At 44.1% G+C, this 21,589-nt stretch overlaps 1 protein-coding gene across 1 annotated transcript in view; it reads right to left on the reverse strand.

The window, feature by feature from the left end:
• Window positions 1-18,568, reverse strand: part of PSMC1 (proteasome 26S subunit, ATPase 1) — a 33,439-nt gene extending 14,871 nt beyond the window's left edge. The window contains exons 1-6 of the mRNA XM_088462505.1: window positions 18,471-18,568; window positions 8,537-8,590; window positions 6,762-6,858; window positions 4,833-4,957; window positions 4,273-4,458; window positions 2,689-2,817 (exon numbers count right to left, since the gene is read on the reverse strand). Coding sequence (XP_088318631.1) covers window positions 2,689-2,817; window positions 4,273-4,458; window positions 4,833-4,957; window positions 6,762-6,858; window positions 8,537-8,590; window positions 18,471-18,473 — 594 coding nt within the window. The 5' untranslated portion in view covers window positions 18,474-18,568. The remainder of the gene's footprint in view (window positions 1-2,688; window positions 2,818-4,272; window positions 4,459-4,832; window positions 4,958-6,761; window positions 6,859-8,536; window positions 8,591-18,470) is intronic.
• Between the last annotated feature and the right edge of the window lie 3,021 nt (window positions 18,569-21,589).

The following is a 21,589-nucleotide window of genomic DNA, read 5'->3' on the forward strand; positions in this document are numbered from 1 at the left end:
ACATACTATAATAATAATCTAATAACACTGAGGGATAATGAGCTGGGAATAGTGGAATAACTCCTCCATCACATACTATAATAATAATATAATAACACTGAGGGATAATGAGCTGGGAATAGTGGAATAACTACTGCATCACATACTATAATAATAATAATAATAATATAATATCACTGAGGGATAATGAGCTGGGAATAGTGGAATAACTACTGCATCACATACTATAATAATAATCTAATAACACTGAGGGTTAATGAGCTGGGAATAGTGGAATAACTCCTGCATCACATACTATAATAATAATAATAATAATAATAATAATAATAATAATAATAATAATAATATAATAACACTGAGGGATAATGAGCTGGGAATAGTGGAATAACTCCTCCATCACATACTATAATAATAATCTAATAACACTGAGGGATAATGAGCTGGGAATAGTGGAATAACTACTGCATCACATACTATAATAATAATACAATAACACTGAGGGATAATGAGCTGGGAATAGTGGAATAACTACTGCATCACAAACTATAATAATAATAATAATAATAATAATAATAATAATATAATAACACTGAGGGATAATGAGCTGGGAATAGTGGAATAACTACTGCATCACATACTATAATAATAATATAATAACACTGAGGGATAATGAGCTGGGATTAGTGGAATAACTACTGCATCACATATAATAATAATAATAATAATATAATAACACTGAGGGATAACGAGCTGGGAACAGTGGAATAACTCCTGCATCACATACTATAATAATAATAATAATAATAATAATAATAATAATATAATAACACTGAGGGATAACGAGCTGGGAACAGTGGAATAACTCTTGCATCACATACTATAATAATAATAATAATAATAATAATAATAATAATAATATAATAACACTGAGGGATAACGAGCTGGGAACAGTGGAATAACTCCTGCATCACATACTATAACAATAATATAATAACACTGAGGGATAATGAGCTGGGAATAGTGGAACAACTCCTGCATCACATACTATAATAGATAATATATTAACTCTGAAGAATAACGAGCTGGGAACATGGGAATTACTCCTGCATCACATACGAAAATAATAATATAATAACACTGAGGAATAACGAGCTGTGAACATGGGAATAACTCCTGCATCACATACTATAATAATAATATAATATAACGAGCTGTGAACATGGGAATAACTCCTGCTTCACATACTATAATAATAATATTATTATTATTATTATTATTATTAATATAATACCACTGAGGAATAATGAGCTGTGAACATGGGAATAACTCCTGCATCACATACTATAATAATAATAATAATAATAATAATAATAATAATAATAATAATAATATAATAACACTGAGGAATAACTCCTGCATCACATACTATAATAATAATGTAATATAGTAACATTGAGGAATAACGAGCTCGGAACATGGGAATAATTCCTGCATCACATACTATAATAATAATAATAATAGAATAGAATAGAATAACACTGAGGAATAACGAGCTGGGAACATGGGAATAACTCCTGCATCACATATTATAATAATAATATAATAACACTGAGGAATAACAAGCTGGGAACATGGGAATAACTCCTGCATCACATACTATAATAATAATAATATAATATAATAACACTGAGGAATATCGAGCTGGGGACATGGGAATAACTCCTGCATCACATACTATAATAATAATAATAATAATATAATAACACTGAGGAATAACAAGCTGGGAACATGGGAATAACTCCTGCATCACATACTATAATAATAATAATATAATATATTAACACTGAGGAATAACGAGCTGGGAACATGGGAATAACTCCTGCATCACATACTATAATAATAATAATATAATAACACTGAGGAATAACGAGCTGGGAACATGGGAATAACTCCTGCATCACATACTATAATAATATAATAACACTGAGGAATAACGAGCTTGGAACATGGGAATAACTCCAGCATCACATACTATAATAATAATATAATAACACTGAGAAATAACAAGCTGGGAACATGGGAATAACTCCTGCATCACATACTATAATAATAATTAAATATAATAACACTGAGGGATAACGAGCTGGGAACATGGGAATAACTCCTGCATCACATACTATAATAATAATATAATAACACTGAGGAATAATGAGCTGGGAACATGGGAATAACTCCTGCATTACATACTATAATAATAATATAATAACACTGAGGAATAACAAGCTTGGAACATGGGAATAACTCCTGCATCACATACTATAATAATAATATAATAACACTGAGGAATAACGAGCTGGGAACATGGGAATAACTCCTACATCACTTCTACCAGCTCCTTTCACCATAACCCGATGTATGTTACAATCCAGAGTCTCTGGTGAGACCATTTGCCTATAACGGGCACAGTAATGGCAATGTATGGGGGCTGCGGGCTGGTGACACCATTTGCCTATAACTGGCACAGTAATGGCAATGTATGGGGGCCGCGGGCCGGTGAGACCATTTGTCTATAACGGGCACAGTAATGCAATGTACGGGGGCCGCGGGCCGGTGAGACCATTTGTTTGTAACGGGCACAGTAATGGTAGTGTACGGGGGCCGCGGGCCGGTGGGGACAGACAGAAATACCTTGATTTCCTGAATCTGATTATCAAGCCCCCCGATATCTGCATAGGTTTCCTGGGGGGCTTTTTCCACCTTCATCACTGTCACCAAGGGATCCGTGTCATCCATGAGCACTCCGATTACAGCATGAACCTGTACACAGAACACGCATGTGACATAAGAGAAGATCACACAGGTGTAATAATCCCACCACACTTACATATATGACTAATCGCCTGCAAAGGGAAAAACAAAAAGGCCACAATACTACAAGCTGCAAGTGTCTATAACATGGGGTAACATTATCCCCCTTTACTTACCTACTACAATGCCCCAACAGGGTCACATCCCGCCTAGGCCTGCTCTATGTCATTTATCAATAGCTAAAGCATCACTAAGACACCATACACCATATGCAGAGCAGCCACAGAGTACGTGCCCCTCGGCAGACTATGCGCCCCCTTAGCAGACTATGCGCCCAAACAATGACTGGAACAGTACACACAGTAATAGCTATTTCCCACTGATGCGGTATACAGGGGGTGGGAGGGGGGAATCTATATCCCAGATCTCCACCATCTTCTGTCACATAGAAAAATAGAGGGGTAGCTCTTGTTGAGGTGCATTATTACTCCTACACATTATGTTTGAACAGAAACAGAAAAAAATCCCCCCCCCCCAAAAAAAAAAAAATACACCACAATTTTCAAGCACAGAAGTTTTTGTGAAGTTTTTCTGCAGCCAGAATTGTGCTTTTTGCAAATTTGGAGAAGTAGATTAATGTCAGAGCAACAACCAGTAGGAATCCTTAATTTGCCATCTTTCTCGCTCAGGATGTTTATAAGCTCAGCACATAAAGTTCAATGTCAGTGTTCCATGTGCTTTAGTGCTTCAACCACTATAAAACATGCACAAAAATTAGCCAAATCATGACATGACGACATTTTATACCAGAACCGCTTCTGAGAAAGAGAATATCGAAATGTGAGAGAGAGGCTACACCTGCACACTAGGGATTAACTACTGGTCTTTGCGGAGGGTCCGGGATATCTATACCCATATCTATATGTCTGACCTCCCCGTATATCTGCTAGGCAGCCTATACCTCTGGGACTGGTCTTACATTGTGTTTCTCTGTTTCTAATTGTCATTATGCCATGTTTTAGGTCATTTTTGTACATGTTTTTAAATGAATAAATTTTTATGGTCAATACTGCAGTATGTATATATTTTTTCTCTCTCCTATATACCAACTAATGGAGTTCAAAACTGTTCTCTCTAAGCCTATCAGAGGGTAATTATTCTGTTTGGAAGGCACTATACTTTACTTCACAGATTTCACAATGGGAGGTTTCCAGCACCATCTAGTGGTTGAAACACTAAAAGCACACAGTGGATGGACAATTGTTGTAACTACTATACTATGTATTCTCATCTCTGCTTTGATTTTTATGTGCTGAGCCTTTGAACATCCTAAGCAAGAAATATGGAAAGTTAAGGATTCATAGCTCAAACTTAATTGTTTCAGAAGGACGGTGAAAACTGCTTTTGAGTTCCTGAGGATTGAACTACACAATCACACTGATCCCTGGTAACAGACGGACTCACTTTGTGGTTCAGTAATACGGAGCACCCTGGTTCCAGCAGGTCTTTATCCACAAATGAGAGGATACTGACATAGTGCTCGGATCCCACTGATGTGGACACAATCGCATGGTTATCATCAATGATCTCCTCTAAGGTGCCAACGGACATCGGGGTTCCTCGCAGGTCATCTACCTTTGACCTTTCCTCCTGTAAATATGAATGTAGAGATGTACATTATTCTCACATTACATTGTCTCATATGCTGTGTACAGGGCCATAGAGAGCCAGCCTGGGCCCAGGGTGATTGGCCTAATCGCGGGAGGTGTGGCCATGCCCGTGCAAATCCAGGGGGAGGGGAGCACGATCAGTGTGAACGCTTCACCCCACAGACAGAGGAGACTCCCACTGCACCCCAGCACACAGCAGCATGTGCTGGTAAGAGAGGGGGGGGCGTCATTGGACCCATGCCCTTCCAGCAAGCCCGAGCCTGTGTAATTACTACCCGCTTCCCCCTCCCAGCGCCCCTGCTGTATATCCTCTATAACCTCAACTAGTCATAGACACACAAGACATCTCGTTACCTCCTGCTTCTCCTCCAGCGGCTTCATCTGCTCCTGGTTCCTGATAAACTCTTCCTCCATGAGGAGATAGTCCTTGATGCGCTCCAGCTTCAGCAGCTTTAGCCTACACTGGGTATGTGGGGTAACTGCAAGAGAAACGAGGGTATGAAATTAGCTGATGACGGACCCCCCAATTATCTATAAACCAGTGACGGCATAATTATTAAATATGCGCAATACAACCTCTCAGTAATAGCAGTAACTAGAAGAGAGTCCGGTACTACAGGGCAGGAGCCAATCAGGGGACAGGACACATTACTCAGTAACTGTAATCACTAGAAGCGAGGCCGGTACTACAGGGCAGGAGCAGCCAATCAAGGGACAGACACATTACGCAGTAACAGCAATCACTAGAAGAGAGTCCGGTACTACAGGGCAGGAGCAGCCAATCAAGGGACAGACACATTACGCAGTAACAGCAATCACTAGAAGCGAGTCTGGTACTACAGGGCAGGAGCAGCCAATCAGGGGACATGACACATTACTCAGTAACTTCAATCACTAGAAGCGAGTCTGGTACTACAGGGCAGGAGCAGCCAATCAGGGGACAGGACACATTACTCGATAACTGCAATCACTAGAAGCGAGGCCGGTACTACAGAACAAGAGCAGCCAATCAGGGGACAGGACACATTACACAGTAACAGCAATCGCTAGAAGCGAGGCCGGTACTACAAAACAGGAGCAGCCAATCAGGGGACAGGACACATTACTCAGTAACTGCAATCACTAGAAGAGAGGCCGGCACTACAGGGCAGGAGCAGCCAATCAGGGGAGAGGACACATTACTCAGTAACTTCAATCACTAGAAGCGAGTCTGGTACTACAGGGCAGGAGCAGCCAATCAGGGGACAGGACACATTACTCGGTAACTGCAATCACTAGAAGCGAGGCCGGTACTACAGAACAAGAGCAGCCAATCAGGGGACAGGACACATTACACAGTAACAGCAATCACTAGAAGCGAGGCCGGTACTACAAAACAGGAGCAGCCAATCAGGGGACAGGACACATTACTCAGTAACTGCAATCACTAGAAGCGAGTCTGGTACTACAGGGCAGGAGCAGCCAATCAAGGGACAGGACACATTACTCAGTAACTTCAATCACTAGAAGCGAGTCTGGTACTACAGGGCAGGAGCAGCCAATCAGGGGACAGGACACATTACTCGGTAACTGCAATCACTAGAAGCGAGGCCGGTACTACAGAACAAGAGCAGCCAATCAGGGGACAGGACACATTACGCAGTAACAGCAATCACTAGAAGAGAGTCCGGTACTACAGGGCAGGAGCAGCCAGGGGGCAGGACACATTACTCAGTAACTGCAATCACTAGAAGCGAGGCCGGCACTACAGGGCAGGAGCAGCCAATCAGGGGACAGGACACATTACTCAGTATCTGCAATCACTAGAAGAGAGGCCGGCACTACAGAACAGGAGCAGCCAATCAGGGGGCAGGACACATTACTCAGTAACTGCAATCACTAGAAGCAAGGCCGGTACTACAGGGCAGGAGCAGCCAATCAGGGGACAGGACACATTACTTAGTAACTGCAATCACTAGAAGAGAGTCCGGTACTACAGGGCAGGAGCAGCCAATCAGGGGACAGGACACATTACTCAGTAACAGCAATCACTAGAAGCGAGTATGGCACTACAGGGCAGGAGCAGCCAATTAGGGGGCAGGACACATTACTGTCTCAGCTGACGCAGAAGAAACAACCTTTACCTTGGGAGGCGCAGTGCTGTTATGTACTAATGCCCCTTGGCACAGTCACTAATGAAGGTAATTTGGCCAGGTCTCCCCCACGTCTCCGCAGCATAACAGTAAGATTGTGTTGTGATCTCGGACAGGAATGTGGTCAGATAAAAGTGAAATTGTTGCTCACCAAGGGGAAGTTTACTGGCAGCATCCGGCCCCTTTGTCTTCTTCTTCTTCTTCCCGACTCTCGTGGGGACTGGAGGCTCGTACTTCTTCTTCTTATCCTGACATTTAACACATGGAGACCAGGGTTATTTCCAGACTGACCTGTATGTGCCCAGCACAATGACACCCTTCAGAACGGGCAAACGCAATAGAAGAGAGCACTAGTGAATAATACGAGGACAGAGGAACCTTTATACCCAAAGTCTGCATGAAAGTGTTATTGTTTCTCCAAAAATATTCTGGTAAGTTAAATGGCTACCAAGAAAAATATTAACCCTAGTGTGTGTGTTTGTACATATGATAGGGAAAATAGATTGTAAGCTCCACTGGGGCAGGGACTGATGCGATTGGGTAAATATTCTCTGTACAGCGCTGCAGATTATGTAAGTGCTATATACATAACCGGTAATACATAAAATAAATGATTGTGTCACCATCACGGTCGGTAGACAATGATGATGATGTGACCTTTATTAACATCTCACATTTTGCGCAGTCTGCAGCGTACATCACCATTATTACATCACTTAGTCGTTGTGGCTGTGGTATCAATGGACATCTGGAGGAGGGTGTTCGAGCTCAGACTGTTATATTATATATCTTATGACATAGACGACGGCTGCAGTCCCTATAACCTGATAGGTGAGACACAATCCTGTGCTAGTCTGTACCATTGGGGCACATGGCACAGAGAGGACGGAGCTCATTGATGGGTGACATTGGCAGGAGCAGTCTGTACCATTGGGGCACATGGCACAGAGGAGAGGACGGAGCTCATTGATGGGTGACATTGGCAGGAGCAGTCTGTACCATTGGGGCACATGGCACAGAGGAGAGGACGGAGCTCATAGATGGGTGACATTGGCAGGAGCAGTCTGTACCATTGGAGCACATGGCACAGAGGAGAGCACGGAGCTCATTGATGGGTGACATTGGCAGGAGCAGTCTGTACCATTGGAGCACATGGCACAGAGGAGAGCACGGAGCTCATTGATGGGTGACATTGGTAGGAGCAGTCTGTACCATTGGGGCACATGGCACAGAGGAGAGGACGGAGCTCATTGATGGGTGACATTGGCAGGAGCAGTGTGTACCATTGGAGCACATGGCACAGAGGAGAGCACGGAGCTCATTGATGGGTGACATTGGCAGGAGCAGTCTGTACCATTGGGGCACATGGCACAGAGGAGAGGACGGAGCTCATTGATGGGTGACATTGGCAGGAGCAGTCTGTACCATTGGAACACATGGCACAGAGGAGAGGACGGAGCACATTGATGGGTGACATTGGCAGGAGCAGTCTGTACCATTGGGGCACATGGCACAGAGGAGAGGACGGAGCTCATTGATGGGTGACATTGGCAGGAGCAGTCTGTACCATTGGGGCACATGGCACAGAGGAGAGGACGGAGCTCATTGATGGGTGACATTGGCAGGAGCAGTCTGTACCATTGGAGCACATGGCACAGAGGAGAGCATGGAGCTCATTGATGGGTGACATTGGCAGGAGCTGTCTGTACCATTGGAGCACATGGCACAGAGGAGAGCACGGAGCTCATTGATGGGTGACATTGGCAGGAGCGGTCTGTACCATTGGAGCACATGGCACAGAGGAGAGCACGGCGATCATTGGTGTGTGACATTGGCAGGAGCGGTCTGTACCATTGGAGCACATGGCACAGAGGAGAGCACGGAGCTCACTGATGGGTGACATTGGCAGGAGCGGTCTGTACTCACCTTGTCGTCCTTCTTCCCTCCCCCGGGTCCATGGCTGCCACTCTGGCTCTGTCCCTGCAGAATATACAATGATATGACTGGTCAGTGGGTGCACACAGGTATGTACATGTGCTTAGCTTTCATTGTTCTACATAACATGCTCACTTACAGGGCACTATTATTATGTGGGTGCTTCACTGCCAGATAGGGTGCAAATGGGACCACCAGTATAAAGCAGTGGAACATGCTAATGAGGCCTACATGCACCCCACTATGAAGTTTAAATGTATACACACAGAGTGGCTTGCAAACGTATTCAACCCCTCTAAAGTCTCAGATTTATCTGTATTACAAATGACACTTGCACAGATTGTACCAGACAGTATTTGTATTGGGAACCAGTAGGCTCTTAAAGTAAATTTCCAAACTCATAATTCCTTATTTGTCTGCTTATTTATTTATTTTTTAATGTAGACACAAACATGCTGCATGCATAAGTATAAGCACCCCTGCAGACTCGTACTTGGTAGAACCACATTTTGCTGCAACAGCAGCTGTAAGTATGTTGGTGGAAATGTCTACCAGGCTTATACACTGGGGGTAATTTTTGCTCATTCTTCCTTGCAGATTTGCGCCAGGTGGTTGGATGACCCTTGTGGACTGCAACAAATAGCACCACAGACGGAGATCTGGAAATGTACTCTGTCATTGGGCAATATTCACCATTTTATACAATCACCCCAATGTTCCTCTGGCCTTGTGCTTGGGATCATCTGTCCTGATATAGGTGACTGGTGCACTCTCACCCCAGGCTCAGCCACCGAGCTCTGTATCTCCTGCACAGTGATAGTGGTCTCTTCCTAGCCCCCCTCCCATACAGGCCAGGTGTATGCAGAGCTCCTGATATAGGTGACTGGTGCACCCTCACCACAGTCTCAGCCACTAAGCTCTGCATCTCCTGCACAGTGATAGTGGTCTCTTCCAAGCCCCCCTCCCATACAGGCCAGGTGTATGCAGAGCTCCTGATATAGGTGACTGGTGCACCCTCACCCCAGTCTCAGCCCCTGAGCTCTGTATCTCCTGCACAGTGATAGTGGACTCTTCCTAGCCCCCTCCCATACAGGCCAGGTGTATGCAGAGCTCCTGATATAGGTGACTGGTGCACCCTCACCCCAGGCTCAGCCACCGAGCTCTGTATCTCCTGCACAGTGATAGTGGTCTCTTCCTAGCCCCCCTCCCATACAGGCCAGGTGTATGCAGAGCTCCTGATATAGGTGACTGGTGCACCCTCACCCCAGTCTCATCCACTGAGCTCTGTATCTCCTCCACAGTGATAGTGGTCTCTTCCTAGCCCCCTCCCATACAGGCCAGGTGTATGCAGAGCTCCTGATATAGGTGACTGGTGCACCCTCACCCCAGGCTCAGCCACCGAGCTCTGTATCTCCTGCACAGTGATAGTGGTCTCTTCCTAGCCCCCCTCCCATACAGGCCAGGTGTATGCAGAGCTCCTGATATAGGTGACTGGTGCACCCTCACCCCAGTCTCATCCACTGAGCTCTGTATCTCCTCCACAGTGATAGTGGTCTCTTCCTAGCCCCCTCCCATACAGGCCAGGTGTATGCAGAGCTCCTGATATAGGTGACTGGTGCACCCTCACCCCAGTCTCAGACACTGAGCTCTGTATCTCCTGCACAGTGATAGTGGTCTCTTCCTAGCCCCCCTCCCATACAGGCCAGGTGTATGCAGAGCTCCTTATATAGGTGACTGGTGCACCCTCACCCCAGTCTCATCCACTGAGATCTGTATCTCCTGCACAGTGATAGTGGTCTCTTCCTAGCCCCCCTCCCATACAGGCCAGGTGTATGCAGAGCTCCTGATATAGGTGACTGGTGCACCATCACCCCAGGCTCAGCCCCTGAGCTCTGTATCTCCTGCACAGTGACAGTGGTCTCTTCCTAGCCCCATCCCATACAGGACAGGTGTATGCAGAGCTCTGTATCTCCTGCACAGTGATAGTTGTGACTCCGTCACAAGTCTCCTTTATCTGACACAGAGGTATGAGGTACGAGATAAGACTTTGCAGTTTCCATTTCCTCTCAATTCATCCAGCAGCGCTCACATTGATATTCCAGCACTTTGAAGATTGACTGTAAAGGTGCATACACATGTAACGATTTTTTGAACAATTTAACTATAACAAGGTCGTTATCGTTCAAAAAATCGTTCAGTTTCTGAGTTATAACGATGAACGAAAATCGTTCAAGCGCGCTCCAGTTTGTAGTTCATTTTAGACTGTCCAACAGAACGATTTTCATTAAGAGAAGGAACATTTTTCGTTCATCGTTATAAAAATCGTTCATTACACTTCAAAAAATCGTTCACTTTTCAAGGGAAAATCTGATAGAAAATCGTTGGTTACAAATCGTTACGTGTGTGTGCACCTTTAGAGCAGACTGGATGGCAATAAGATATCTGTCTGAAACAATCTGTGCGTCATGTGTAATACAATTAAACCTGTTTAGGGGCTTAGCAAGTCACAGTGCGACATTATAGACATACAAAGCGAGTCACCACCATATACTATAGATATATCTGTATCTACAAAAATATAGAAATGTTACCATGGTGCTAAATGATAATGAATACCCATAAAGAGTAATAAAAACATATACAATCAATAACAATGTTTAAAAGAAAAGCACAAATAGCCAGTGCCTAGTGATATCCGAGATCAAGAACAAGGTGCCTCCTAGTGCAATAATGTATCACAATCTACCTAAAGTGCAATAATGTATCACAATCTACCTAATGTGCAATAATGTATGACAATCTACCTAAAGTGCAATAATGTATCACAATCTACCTAATGTGCAATAATGTATCACAATCTACCTAATGTGCAATAATGTATGACAATCTACCTAATAATGTATGACAATCTACCTAAAGTGCAATAATGTATGACAATCTACCTAGAGTGCAATAATGTATCACAATCTACCTAATGTGCAATAATGTATCACAATCTACCTAATGTGCAATAATGTATGACAATCTACCTAAAGTGCAATAATGTATGACAATCTACCTAAAGTGCAATAATGTATGACAATCTACCTAATGTGCAATAATGTATGACAATCTACCTAAAGTGCAATAATGTATCACAATCTACCTAAAGTGCAATAATGTATCACAATCTACCTAATGTGCAATAATGTATGACAATCTACCTAAAGTGCAATAATGTATGACAATCTACCTAAAGTGCAATAATGTATGACAATCTACCTAAAGTGCAATAATGTATGACAATCTACCTAGAGTGCAATAATGTATCACAATCTACCTAATGTGCAATAATATATCACAATCTACCTAAAGTGCAATAATGTATCACAATCTACCTAAAGTGCAATAATGTATCACAATCTACCTAGAGTGCAATAATGTATCACAATCTACCTAGAGTGCAATAATGTATCACAATCTACCTAGAGTGCAATAATGTATCACAATCTACCTAATGTGCAATAATGTATCACAATCTACCTAAAGTGCAATAATGTATCACAATCTACCTAGAGTGCAATAATGTATGACAATCTACCTAAAGTGCAATAATGTATGACAATCTACCTAAAGTGCAATAATGTATGACAATCTACCTAATGTGCAATAATGTATCACAATCTACCTAATGTGCAATAATGTATGACAATCTACCTAATGTGCAATAATGTATGACAATCTACCTAATGTGCAATAATGTATGACAATCTACCTAATGTGCAATAATGTATGACAATCTACCTAATGGGCAATAATGTATCACAATCTACCTAAACGGCAATAATGTATCACAACCTACCTAATGGGCAATAATGTATCACAATCTACCTAATGTGCAATAATGTATCACAATTTACCTAATGTGCAATAATGTATCACAATCTACCTAATGTGCAATAATGTATGACAATCTACCTAATGTGCAATAATGTATGACAATCTACCTAATGGGCAATAATGTATCACAATCTACCTAAACGGCAATAATGTATCACAACCTACCTAATGGGCAATAATGTATCACAATCTACCTAATGTGCAATAATGTATCACAATCTACCTAATGTGCAATACTGTATCACAATCTACCTAAAGTGCAATAATGTAGCACAATCTACCTAAAGTGCAATAATGTAGCACAATCTACCTAAAGTGCAATAATGTATGACAATCTACCTAATGTGCAATAATGTAGCACAATCTACCTAATGTGCAATAATGTAGCACAATCTACCTAATGTGCAATAATGTAGCACAATCTATCTAAAGTGCAATAATGTAGCACAATCTACCTAATGTGCAATAATGTATCACAACCTACCTAATGTGCAATAATGTATCACAATCTACCTAAGGTGCAATAATGTAGCACAATCTATCTAAAGTGCAATAATGTATCACAACCTACCTAAAGTGCAATAATGTATGACAATCTACCTAATGTGCAATAATGTATCACAATCTACCTAAAGTGCAGTAAATGCAGAAAGTGAAGCCACCTTAATGGATCTATATAGCTAAAATTTACCAATAATTTCTTCTCAATTTAAATATATACTACATAAGATGTATCAAAAAGGAGAAAAATAGACCTAAAGAGGGAAAATATTTAAAAAAAAAAAGGAATGGGGGGGAAGAAAAACAAAAAAATTAGATAGATGGATAGATCTATCTATCTCGCACATGCTGATACGAAGGGGGGAGGGAGAATTATATGGCATAAAGTTGAATAGTGTCATTCAAACCCAAAGGTACTAAAAGGTATGTAACCTAAAAATCCAATATGCTTCACTCATGCATAATCTTGTAAAACGATCCCCTCCCCTAGCAGTGATCTTAATTTGTTCAATGGCCTTAACTCTCCGAAATATGCTTATATAGAGTATTACTGATCATCTTTTTCCTGATATTCCGTTGATGTTCCAACGGAAATAAAGAAATAAAGAACAAGGTGCGCCCTAATACAATGACGTATCAAAATCTACTTAATGTGCAATAGATGTAAAAAAGTGGTCCTGTACCAAAATATAGAATGGCAAATTGTATCTGATATTGCAAAAAAACTTCATGGGCGACTCTCCATAGACAGATTCCTCTTTGATAGAGCTCAGAGACAAAACAGACGGAAATGAAGTGTAATCCTAGTTATACAACAGATCTATCAGAAACAGGAATGACATGTACAATGAAGGGAAAGTCTGAGTGACAGAAATGCTTTATGCCGGGACGGAACGCTTTGGATTTAACGTTTATTGGCTGATGTCTTCCAAGTACTACTGAGATAAGCGCTGTTATTTTGTCTTTACTGTACGTGCAATTCCTGTTTTTGAGAGATGTTTGTATAAATAGGATTACACTATGTGTTCTTCAGAACCATGGCTCCCCCTTAATAGCCAGGACCCAACAGTAACCCCTAACCCCTTCGGGCTTAAAAACTGGTAACAGAGGGAACAAAACAATGAAAGGCATGGCTGGGGATTACACTTCCCAGCAGACGGAGGAAGGAAGAGAACAATATCCTGTACAGGCTTTTATAACGGTCTTCATCTCCCCTGATCTGGCTCCTGAGTGTGTGCCCGCCGGACCCTCACTGCAACCATCAGCCCCAATGCATCTCCCCTTACGCTCTTCTCAACCGCCTGCGTCAAGGATTCCACCCAGTCATAGGGTCACTTCTCACTACTCATCCTCCTTTCACCTCTCTGCTGCCTTGGATATAGGCGGCCACCCTCTTCATCACCACCCTACACTCTCCTGGCCTCCGCAGCACTGTCCTTTCAGCATGTTACCCTACATTTCCATCTGTTGGGGTCCCTGCAGTCTCGGTACTCAGCCCTGTACTTTTCTCGCTTTTACCTCTTGTACCTAGTACCTACAAGCTAATACTCTCCTTCAGCCCCCATTGCAACCTCTACCCCATAACCACTCTCATCCTCTGTTATCCAGTGTCCAACTAACTAGCTGCCATTTGCACCTGGATGTCCCAAAACTAGATATAACTGAACATGTTCAAAATGGGGCTCATCATCTTTCCCCCACTTAATATCACTCCATTCCTAGTCTCCCTCATGGCTGACAATAGACATCATCACCCCCTTTCCTGTTGCCCAAACTTGCCTGCCTTGGTGTCATCCTCAACACCGCTCTAAGCTTCACACCACACAGTCAGTGCCCCAAACAGCCCCCTGCTCTCTGGCCTTCCCATCACCCTCTACAATATATCCTAAATGTATTGTACTTCATGTATCTCCCACCTTGTGGCATGATGGACTGCTTCTCGCTCTCTTAGATCTACCTCTCACCTACAACGTTCCTCCTCTCTGACAAAGATTGGCCATTTCCATCCCCCATCTGGCTCCGGCCTTACCGCGTCTAATCAGACTCTCCTAACACCTTCATACTTCCAAGCACACCCTCAAAACTCACCTCCCATAGCCACTCTGAGTGCATTAGCTCCTATTGTACCCGCAGGCCCTCTACACCCTGTCTCTCAATCTGCAGCCCTTTATCAGCCTTATAGAATACAAAAACAAAAAATGGAAACCAAGTTTCCTATAGGAAGAGCTGTTCAGCTAGATATTCATTTGTTTTATCACCATAAATATCACAGAATTGTACATTATCTGGCTCTGCCACTCACATCTATTATCCGGAATATAATCTAATCTCTGGAATGAATATATCATTTTATAACAATTGCTAATTTTTATTTGCATATGAGCCTTGAATAAGCTAGTGGTGAAACGGCCGTCGGCTCTCTGTACGGCTGCTGCTAAAATTGTGAACCTTGTCTGTGCTTAAAATATACTGCTACATTGTGTCCCATATACTATGTATTCTTACTATATTCCAGAACATAGATTGATACCATCTTACCACCTGCTGTAACCTAACAGCTGTGAGTCTAAAGAATCTGACAGAGCGAGGAGAATGACTAAGGTCTCCTGATCACTATTATAGCCACGGCTGTGAGATACCGCTCAGGGTGATCACGATAGGCAGATATACAGCCTGCCGTTAAAACGCGATAGTGTCACCTCGGACAACTGTAATTGCCGCGACCCAAGGAGATAACATATTATGAGGGGATTGTTCCTAAGGAGATACTGTGTCAGGAGGAGACTGTTCCCCCGATAAATACAATGGAAATATAAGCGGTAGTACACCGTACACCACACACAGCATATGGTCACACATGTTCTCTGGTTCACAGAAAAATCATATTGTGGACATAAAATCTGCCTAGAATATATCTGACTTTGGACATTATAAATAAAGACAATTGCATTATATGGATATAACATATACAAACTATGTATTTAACGATTTATATGATTTCAGTTGAAGTCTAATAATAAAACTCAGCACAGCCTCAATTAGATAATATAGGCAATATAACTGTTCTAAAGCAGGAGGTATACAGGTGCATAGTACTAGGACGCCAGCCGTAAGAGTTTAATCATTATTTAATACACATTCCTCACTTCTACACATCTATATATTTTAATATTTCACTAATATTTTGAAATTATACAATATTTTAAAAAATAACAATAAAAGTATAAGATTTAATATATTTGTTGGCTCAGAGTGCCCCCTATTAGATGATTTCTTTTTTCTTCTTTGAAATTATTTGGTCTAAAGCTGGGTACACACGTAACAATTTCTGTCCAACCAGCCAACTGAAATGAAAATCTGCTAACGTATGGGAGTAACTGATGATCAACAATTTGCTCCTAATTTAAAATGATCGGTCAGACAAGTTTGTTAAATGTTTGATCTAAACAATTTGTTTCAACAACAGTTTTTGTCCATTTTCCGGCGTTTGGGAGCAAATTGCTGATTGTGATTTGCTTTCATCCCTTACCAGATTTTCATTCCAACCAATCAACTAGTTGGCTGGTTGGACAGTAAATCTTTACGTGTGTATGCAGCTAAAGACTCATAGCATTTGCGTAGCACCATATATCCATATTTACGCTACAATAATGATATATCTGAAAATGTGATAAAATATTAGGATATATAGAACCATTAGTCATTGGATAATTAACATTATAGGTTCCTCAAATACTGGTGCGGGACTGTATTAATGTAACTTGACGATCCAGTACTGTCTGGAGTCTTCATTTAAAGTACCTGTGAGTGCCGCAGTTTTTGTATTGCATAATTCCCCTCTGAGGGCACCTGGGCATTTACTGCATTTACCTGTGGAGTGCCAGCTTCACGTGTGTGTGTGTGTATATATATATATATATATATATATATATATATATATATATATATTAGGATCCACCAGTATATATAGTCTACCTTGACTATACAGCCCCTCCCCGCTAGTATATATAGTCTCCCCTGTATCTGTAGTCACCCTTGTATAGTCTCCCTGTATATAGAGTCTCCACAGTATGTATAATCTCCATGTATACAGAGCTCCCCACTGCCAGTATATATAGTGACCCCTGTATAGAATGTCCCTCACACCAGTCTCTAGTCTCCCCTGTATATAGAGCCCACCGACCAGTACATAGTCTCCCTGTATATAGAGCCCCCCGACCAGTACATAGTCTCCCTGTATATAGAGCCCCCCCACCAGTATATAGTCTCCCTGTATATAGAGTCCCCCCGCCAGTATATAGTCTCCCTGTATATAGAGCCCCCCCACCAGTATATAGTCTCCCCTGTATATAGAGCCCCCCCCACCAGTATAGTCTCCCTGTATATGGGGCCCCCCCACCAATATAGAGTCTACCCTGTATATAGAGCCCCCCACCAGTATAGTCTCCCTGTATATGGGGCCCCCCCACCAATATAGTCTCCCTGTATATAGCCCCCAACTAGTATAGTCTCCCCTGTATATAGAGCCCCCCACCAGTATAGTCTCCCTGTATATAGAGCCCCCTCACCAATAGTCTCCCTGTATATAGAGCCCCCCCACTAGTATATAGTCTCCCTGTATATAGAGCCCCCCACCAGTATAGCCTCCCTGTATATAGAGCCCCCCACCAGTATAGTCTATCTGTATATAGAGCCCCCCACCAGTATAGTCTCCCTGTATATATAGCCCCCACCAGTATAGTCTCCCTGTATATAGAGCCCCCACCAGTATAGTCTCCCTGTATATAGAGCCCCCCACCAGTATAGTCTCCCTGTATATAGAGCCCCCCACCAGTATAGTCTCCCTGTATATAGAGCCCCCCACCAGTATAATCTCCCTGTATATAGAGCCCCCCACCAGTATAGTCTCCCTGTATATAGAGCACCCCACCAGTATAGTCTCCCTGTATATACAGCCCCCCACCAGTATAGTCTCCCTGTATATAGAGCCCCCCACCAGTATAGTCTCCCTGTATATAGCGCCCCCTCACCAATACAGTCTCCCTGTATATAGTCTCCCCTGTATATAGAGCCCCCCCACTAGTATATAGTCTCACTGTATATAGTCTCCCCTGTATATAGAGCCCCCCACCAGTATAGCCTCCCTGTATATAGAGCCCCCCACCAGTATAGTCTCCCTGTATATAGAGCCCCCCACCAGTATAGTCTCCCTGTATATAGAGCCCCCCACCAGTATAGTCTCCCTGTATATAGAGCCCCCCACCAGTATAGTCTCCCTGTATATACAGCCCCCCACCAGTATAGTCTCCCTGTATATAGAGCACCCCACCAGTATAGTCTCCCTGTATATACAGCCCCCCCACCAGTATAGTCTCCCTGTATATAGAGCCCCCCACCAGTATAGTCTCCCTGTATATACAGCCCCCCCACCCACTATAACAGGTGACATGTGCCCGCGCTGTGTGTGGCCCCGGGGAGCCCCCGGTACGCGGTTGGTGTCACGGCCGGGGGTGTCTGGGCTCCCGGAGGAAAGATGCTCACTCACCATGTCTGCCGCTCCGTTCTCTGCCCGGATATACGTCACGGGACGGAGCAGCGGCTGGGTCAAACCTCGCAGCACTACGGAACGCGAAGCGGAAATCTTCGTTAATCACCATAGCAACCAGCATGGGGGAGGGGCCATGTGACGGCTTCCCCCGTGACTCAATGAAAATACCATGGTGCCTCAATGTGACACAGCTTTCCCCGGTGCCTCAATGTGACACAACTTTCCCCGTGCCTCAAAGTGGCAGAGCTTCCCCGGTGCCTCAATGTGACACAGCTTTCCCCGGTGCCTCAATGTGACACAGCTTTCCCCGGTGCCTCAATGTGACACAGCTTTCCCCGGAGCTTCAATGTGACACAACTTTCCCCGTGCCTCAAAGTGACACAGCTTCCCCGGTGCCTCAATGTGACAGAGCTTTCCCCGGTGCCTCAATGTGACACAGCTTTCCCCGGTGCCTCAATGTGACACAGCTTTCCCCGGTGCCTCAATGTGACACAGCTTTCCCCGGAGCTTCAATGTGACACAACTTTCCCCGTGCCTCAAAGTGACACAGCTTCCCCGGTGCCTCAATGTGACAGAGCTTTCCCCGGTGCCTCAACGTGACAGCTTTCCCCGTGCCTCAAAGTGACACAGCTTTCCCTAGTGTCTCAATGTGAGACAGCTTCCCTGGTGCCTCAATGGTAATACCCTAGTGCCTCAATGTGACACCACTTCCCCCGGTGCCTCAATGTGACACAGCTTCCCCACCCCGGTGCCTCAATGTGACAGTTCTCCCGGTGCCTCAATGTGACAGCTATCTTAACACCTCAAAGTGACAGTTCTCTCAGTCCTCAAAGTGACAGCTAGCTACCCTGGTGTCTCAATTTGACAGCTAACTAGCCTGGTGCCTCAATGTGACATCTTCTCCGGGCCCCAATGTTACAGCGAGCTACTCCGGGGCCCAATATAACAATTCTCCCGGTGCCTCAATGTGGCAGTTCCTCTGGTTTCTTGTGTGAAAACTAGTTACCCTGGGGCCCCAATGTGACAGCTACTCTGGTGCCTCAATGTGACTTTTCCCCCTGTGCCTCAATGTGAAAGGTTTCCTCGGTGCCTCAAAGTGATGGTTACCCCTGGGCCCCAATGTGTCAGTCCTCCTGGGGTCCCAATGTGAAATTCCCGACGTGCCTCAATGTGACGGTTACCTCAATATCCCAATATGCAGGTCACCCTGGGGCCTCAATGTGACAGTTACCAATGCTTGCACACACCCGCAGCTCAGTGTCACCCTCTCAGGGCAAGATCCATAGGGCTCGATTTAGACCCCCTCAATAGGAAGTGTTCGCTCATAGCCTGCCGATTTTCGCATTCTGCGCATGCGTACGCAGTGCGTGTGAGTGATCCATTGCGAGAGATCAGGAAGCGTTCACTCGCCGAACATAGTGAGTGACAGGAGAAGCTGTTTGTGGGTGGTGACGGGCTGGCAATTAATAACGGGGGAGTTGAGGTGCGTACACAGGCGTGCCTGGGCATTTCAGAGGCGTGCATAATTAATAGGCAGTGTCATAGTACACATCACCTGGTTGAATTTTACACTGAAGTGCTCGCAGTGCTTGCGGCAGGGTATAGTCAACCTCAAGCGCTGCAAATGCATCCGATGGTTGTATACACTTCCTGGAGATGACGTGCGGAAGTGGGCGTCTTAAGACAGGTTGGTGGGCGTCTGCATACATTCCATGGGAACGCCTTCCATCTGGAGCCGGCCCCACTGACATCACAAGTGATGTCAGTGGGAGTGCTTTGGCTCTCCCACTGGCTCTCCCACGAGACCGCAGGGTCTCGTCGCAAGCCCGATGGTCGCGATGGTCTTGACCATCGCGACCATCTTTTTGGCCGCTCGAATAAGCTGTGGGTGGTCACCCATAGCTATGCGAGCGGCCAGGAGGCCGCTCCATTTTTAGGTAGGAGGGCACTGATTCAGAGCGAGGGCACTGATTCAGAGCGAGCGCTCTGGTCAGAGCGTCCGGCTCTGAATCAGGCCCAGTGTTCCAAGCTCATTAAGTGCTAGTTGTTACAAAGAAATCTTTAGGCCTTATAATTTAAAGCAAGTAACCATAATGGTGCACATGGTCAGATTTTTCCTTCATATCTGAACGATAACGATTTAAAAATCGTTCAGTCGTTCATATCTGAAGGAAAATCTGACATATCTGATATGGAGCGTACACACGGTCAGATTTGTCAGACTTGTCAGATTTGTCAGATGAACGACTGAACGATTTGAACGATTTTACCAAAGTTTTGAACGATTGAACGATTTTTGACTGCTTTAAAATGAATGGAATCGTCCAAGTCTGACTGCAAACCCATCAGATGTCAGATATCGTTGTCTGACAAACGGGAACGCGCATCGTTGATCGTCCATCGTTCAGGCATGTCAGATATGAACGATTTTCCATCAGATATGAACGACTGAACGATTTTTAAATCGTTATCGTTCATATCTGAAGGAAAAATCTGATCGTGTGTATGCACCATTACTTGCAGATGGTGGTATCCAATTATACTATTAACATCAGTGCCAGGAAGTGTAATGGTTTTTCACTACATTATATTATACCCCTTTTCCACCTAAATTCCGGGTCCGACCCGGAGTTGGAACAAAGTTCCTATCCGGATCAGACCCGGAATTTTGCCGGCGCCGACTTGGGATATTCCCGAGTCAGCGCCGCTCACACCACAGTCGGGTCTGAATAGACCCGGCTTTTGCGGAGTGAAAGTGGTCGCTTGGAGATGATGTCATCTCCAAGCGCCACTGAAGCCGGACCAATCGGCCGGCTAGCAGCGCACTCCAGGTCACCGTGACCCGGAGTGCGCTGTTCTCACAGCAGGGTTTCACGGGCTACGCCCGTGTTAAACCCTGCTAGTTACCTGGGTTGGATTGCCGGGTCACTCGACCCGGTGATCCAACTCTCTCCCCTTTTACACCAGGGAGCTGCCCGGGTTAACCCTTCAAAAACCCGGGTTTTAGCTCCGGTGTAAAAGGGATATTATTTTGAGAGATATCAGGTGAGTTCCCTCTATTTGCAGATATATTGTTGTCACCTGTACTTTGGATCACTGAGGCTGGATGCAGGGAT

This window comes from Taudactylus pleione, unplaced genomic scaffold (assembly GCF_031769625.1).
Source record: "Taudactylus pleione unplaced genomic scaffold, aTauple2 ptg001254l, whole genome shotgun sequence".
Lineage (NCBI taxonomy): Eukaryota > Metazoa > Chordata > Amphibia > Anura > Myobatrachidae > Taudactylus > Taudactylus pleione.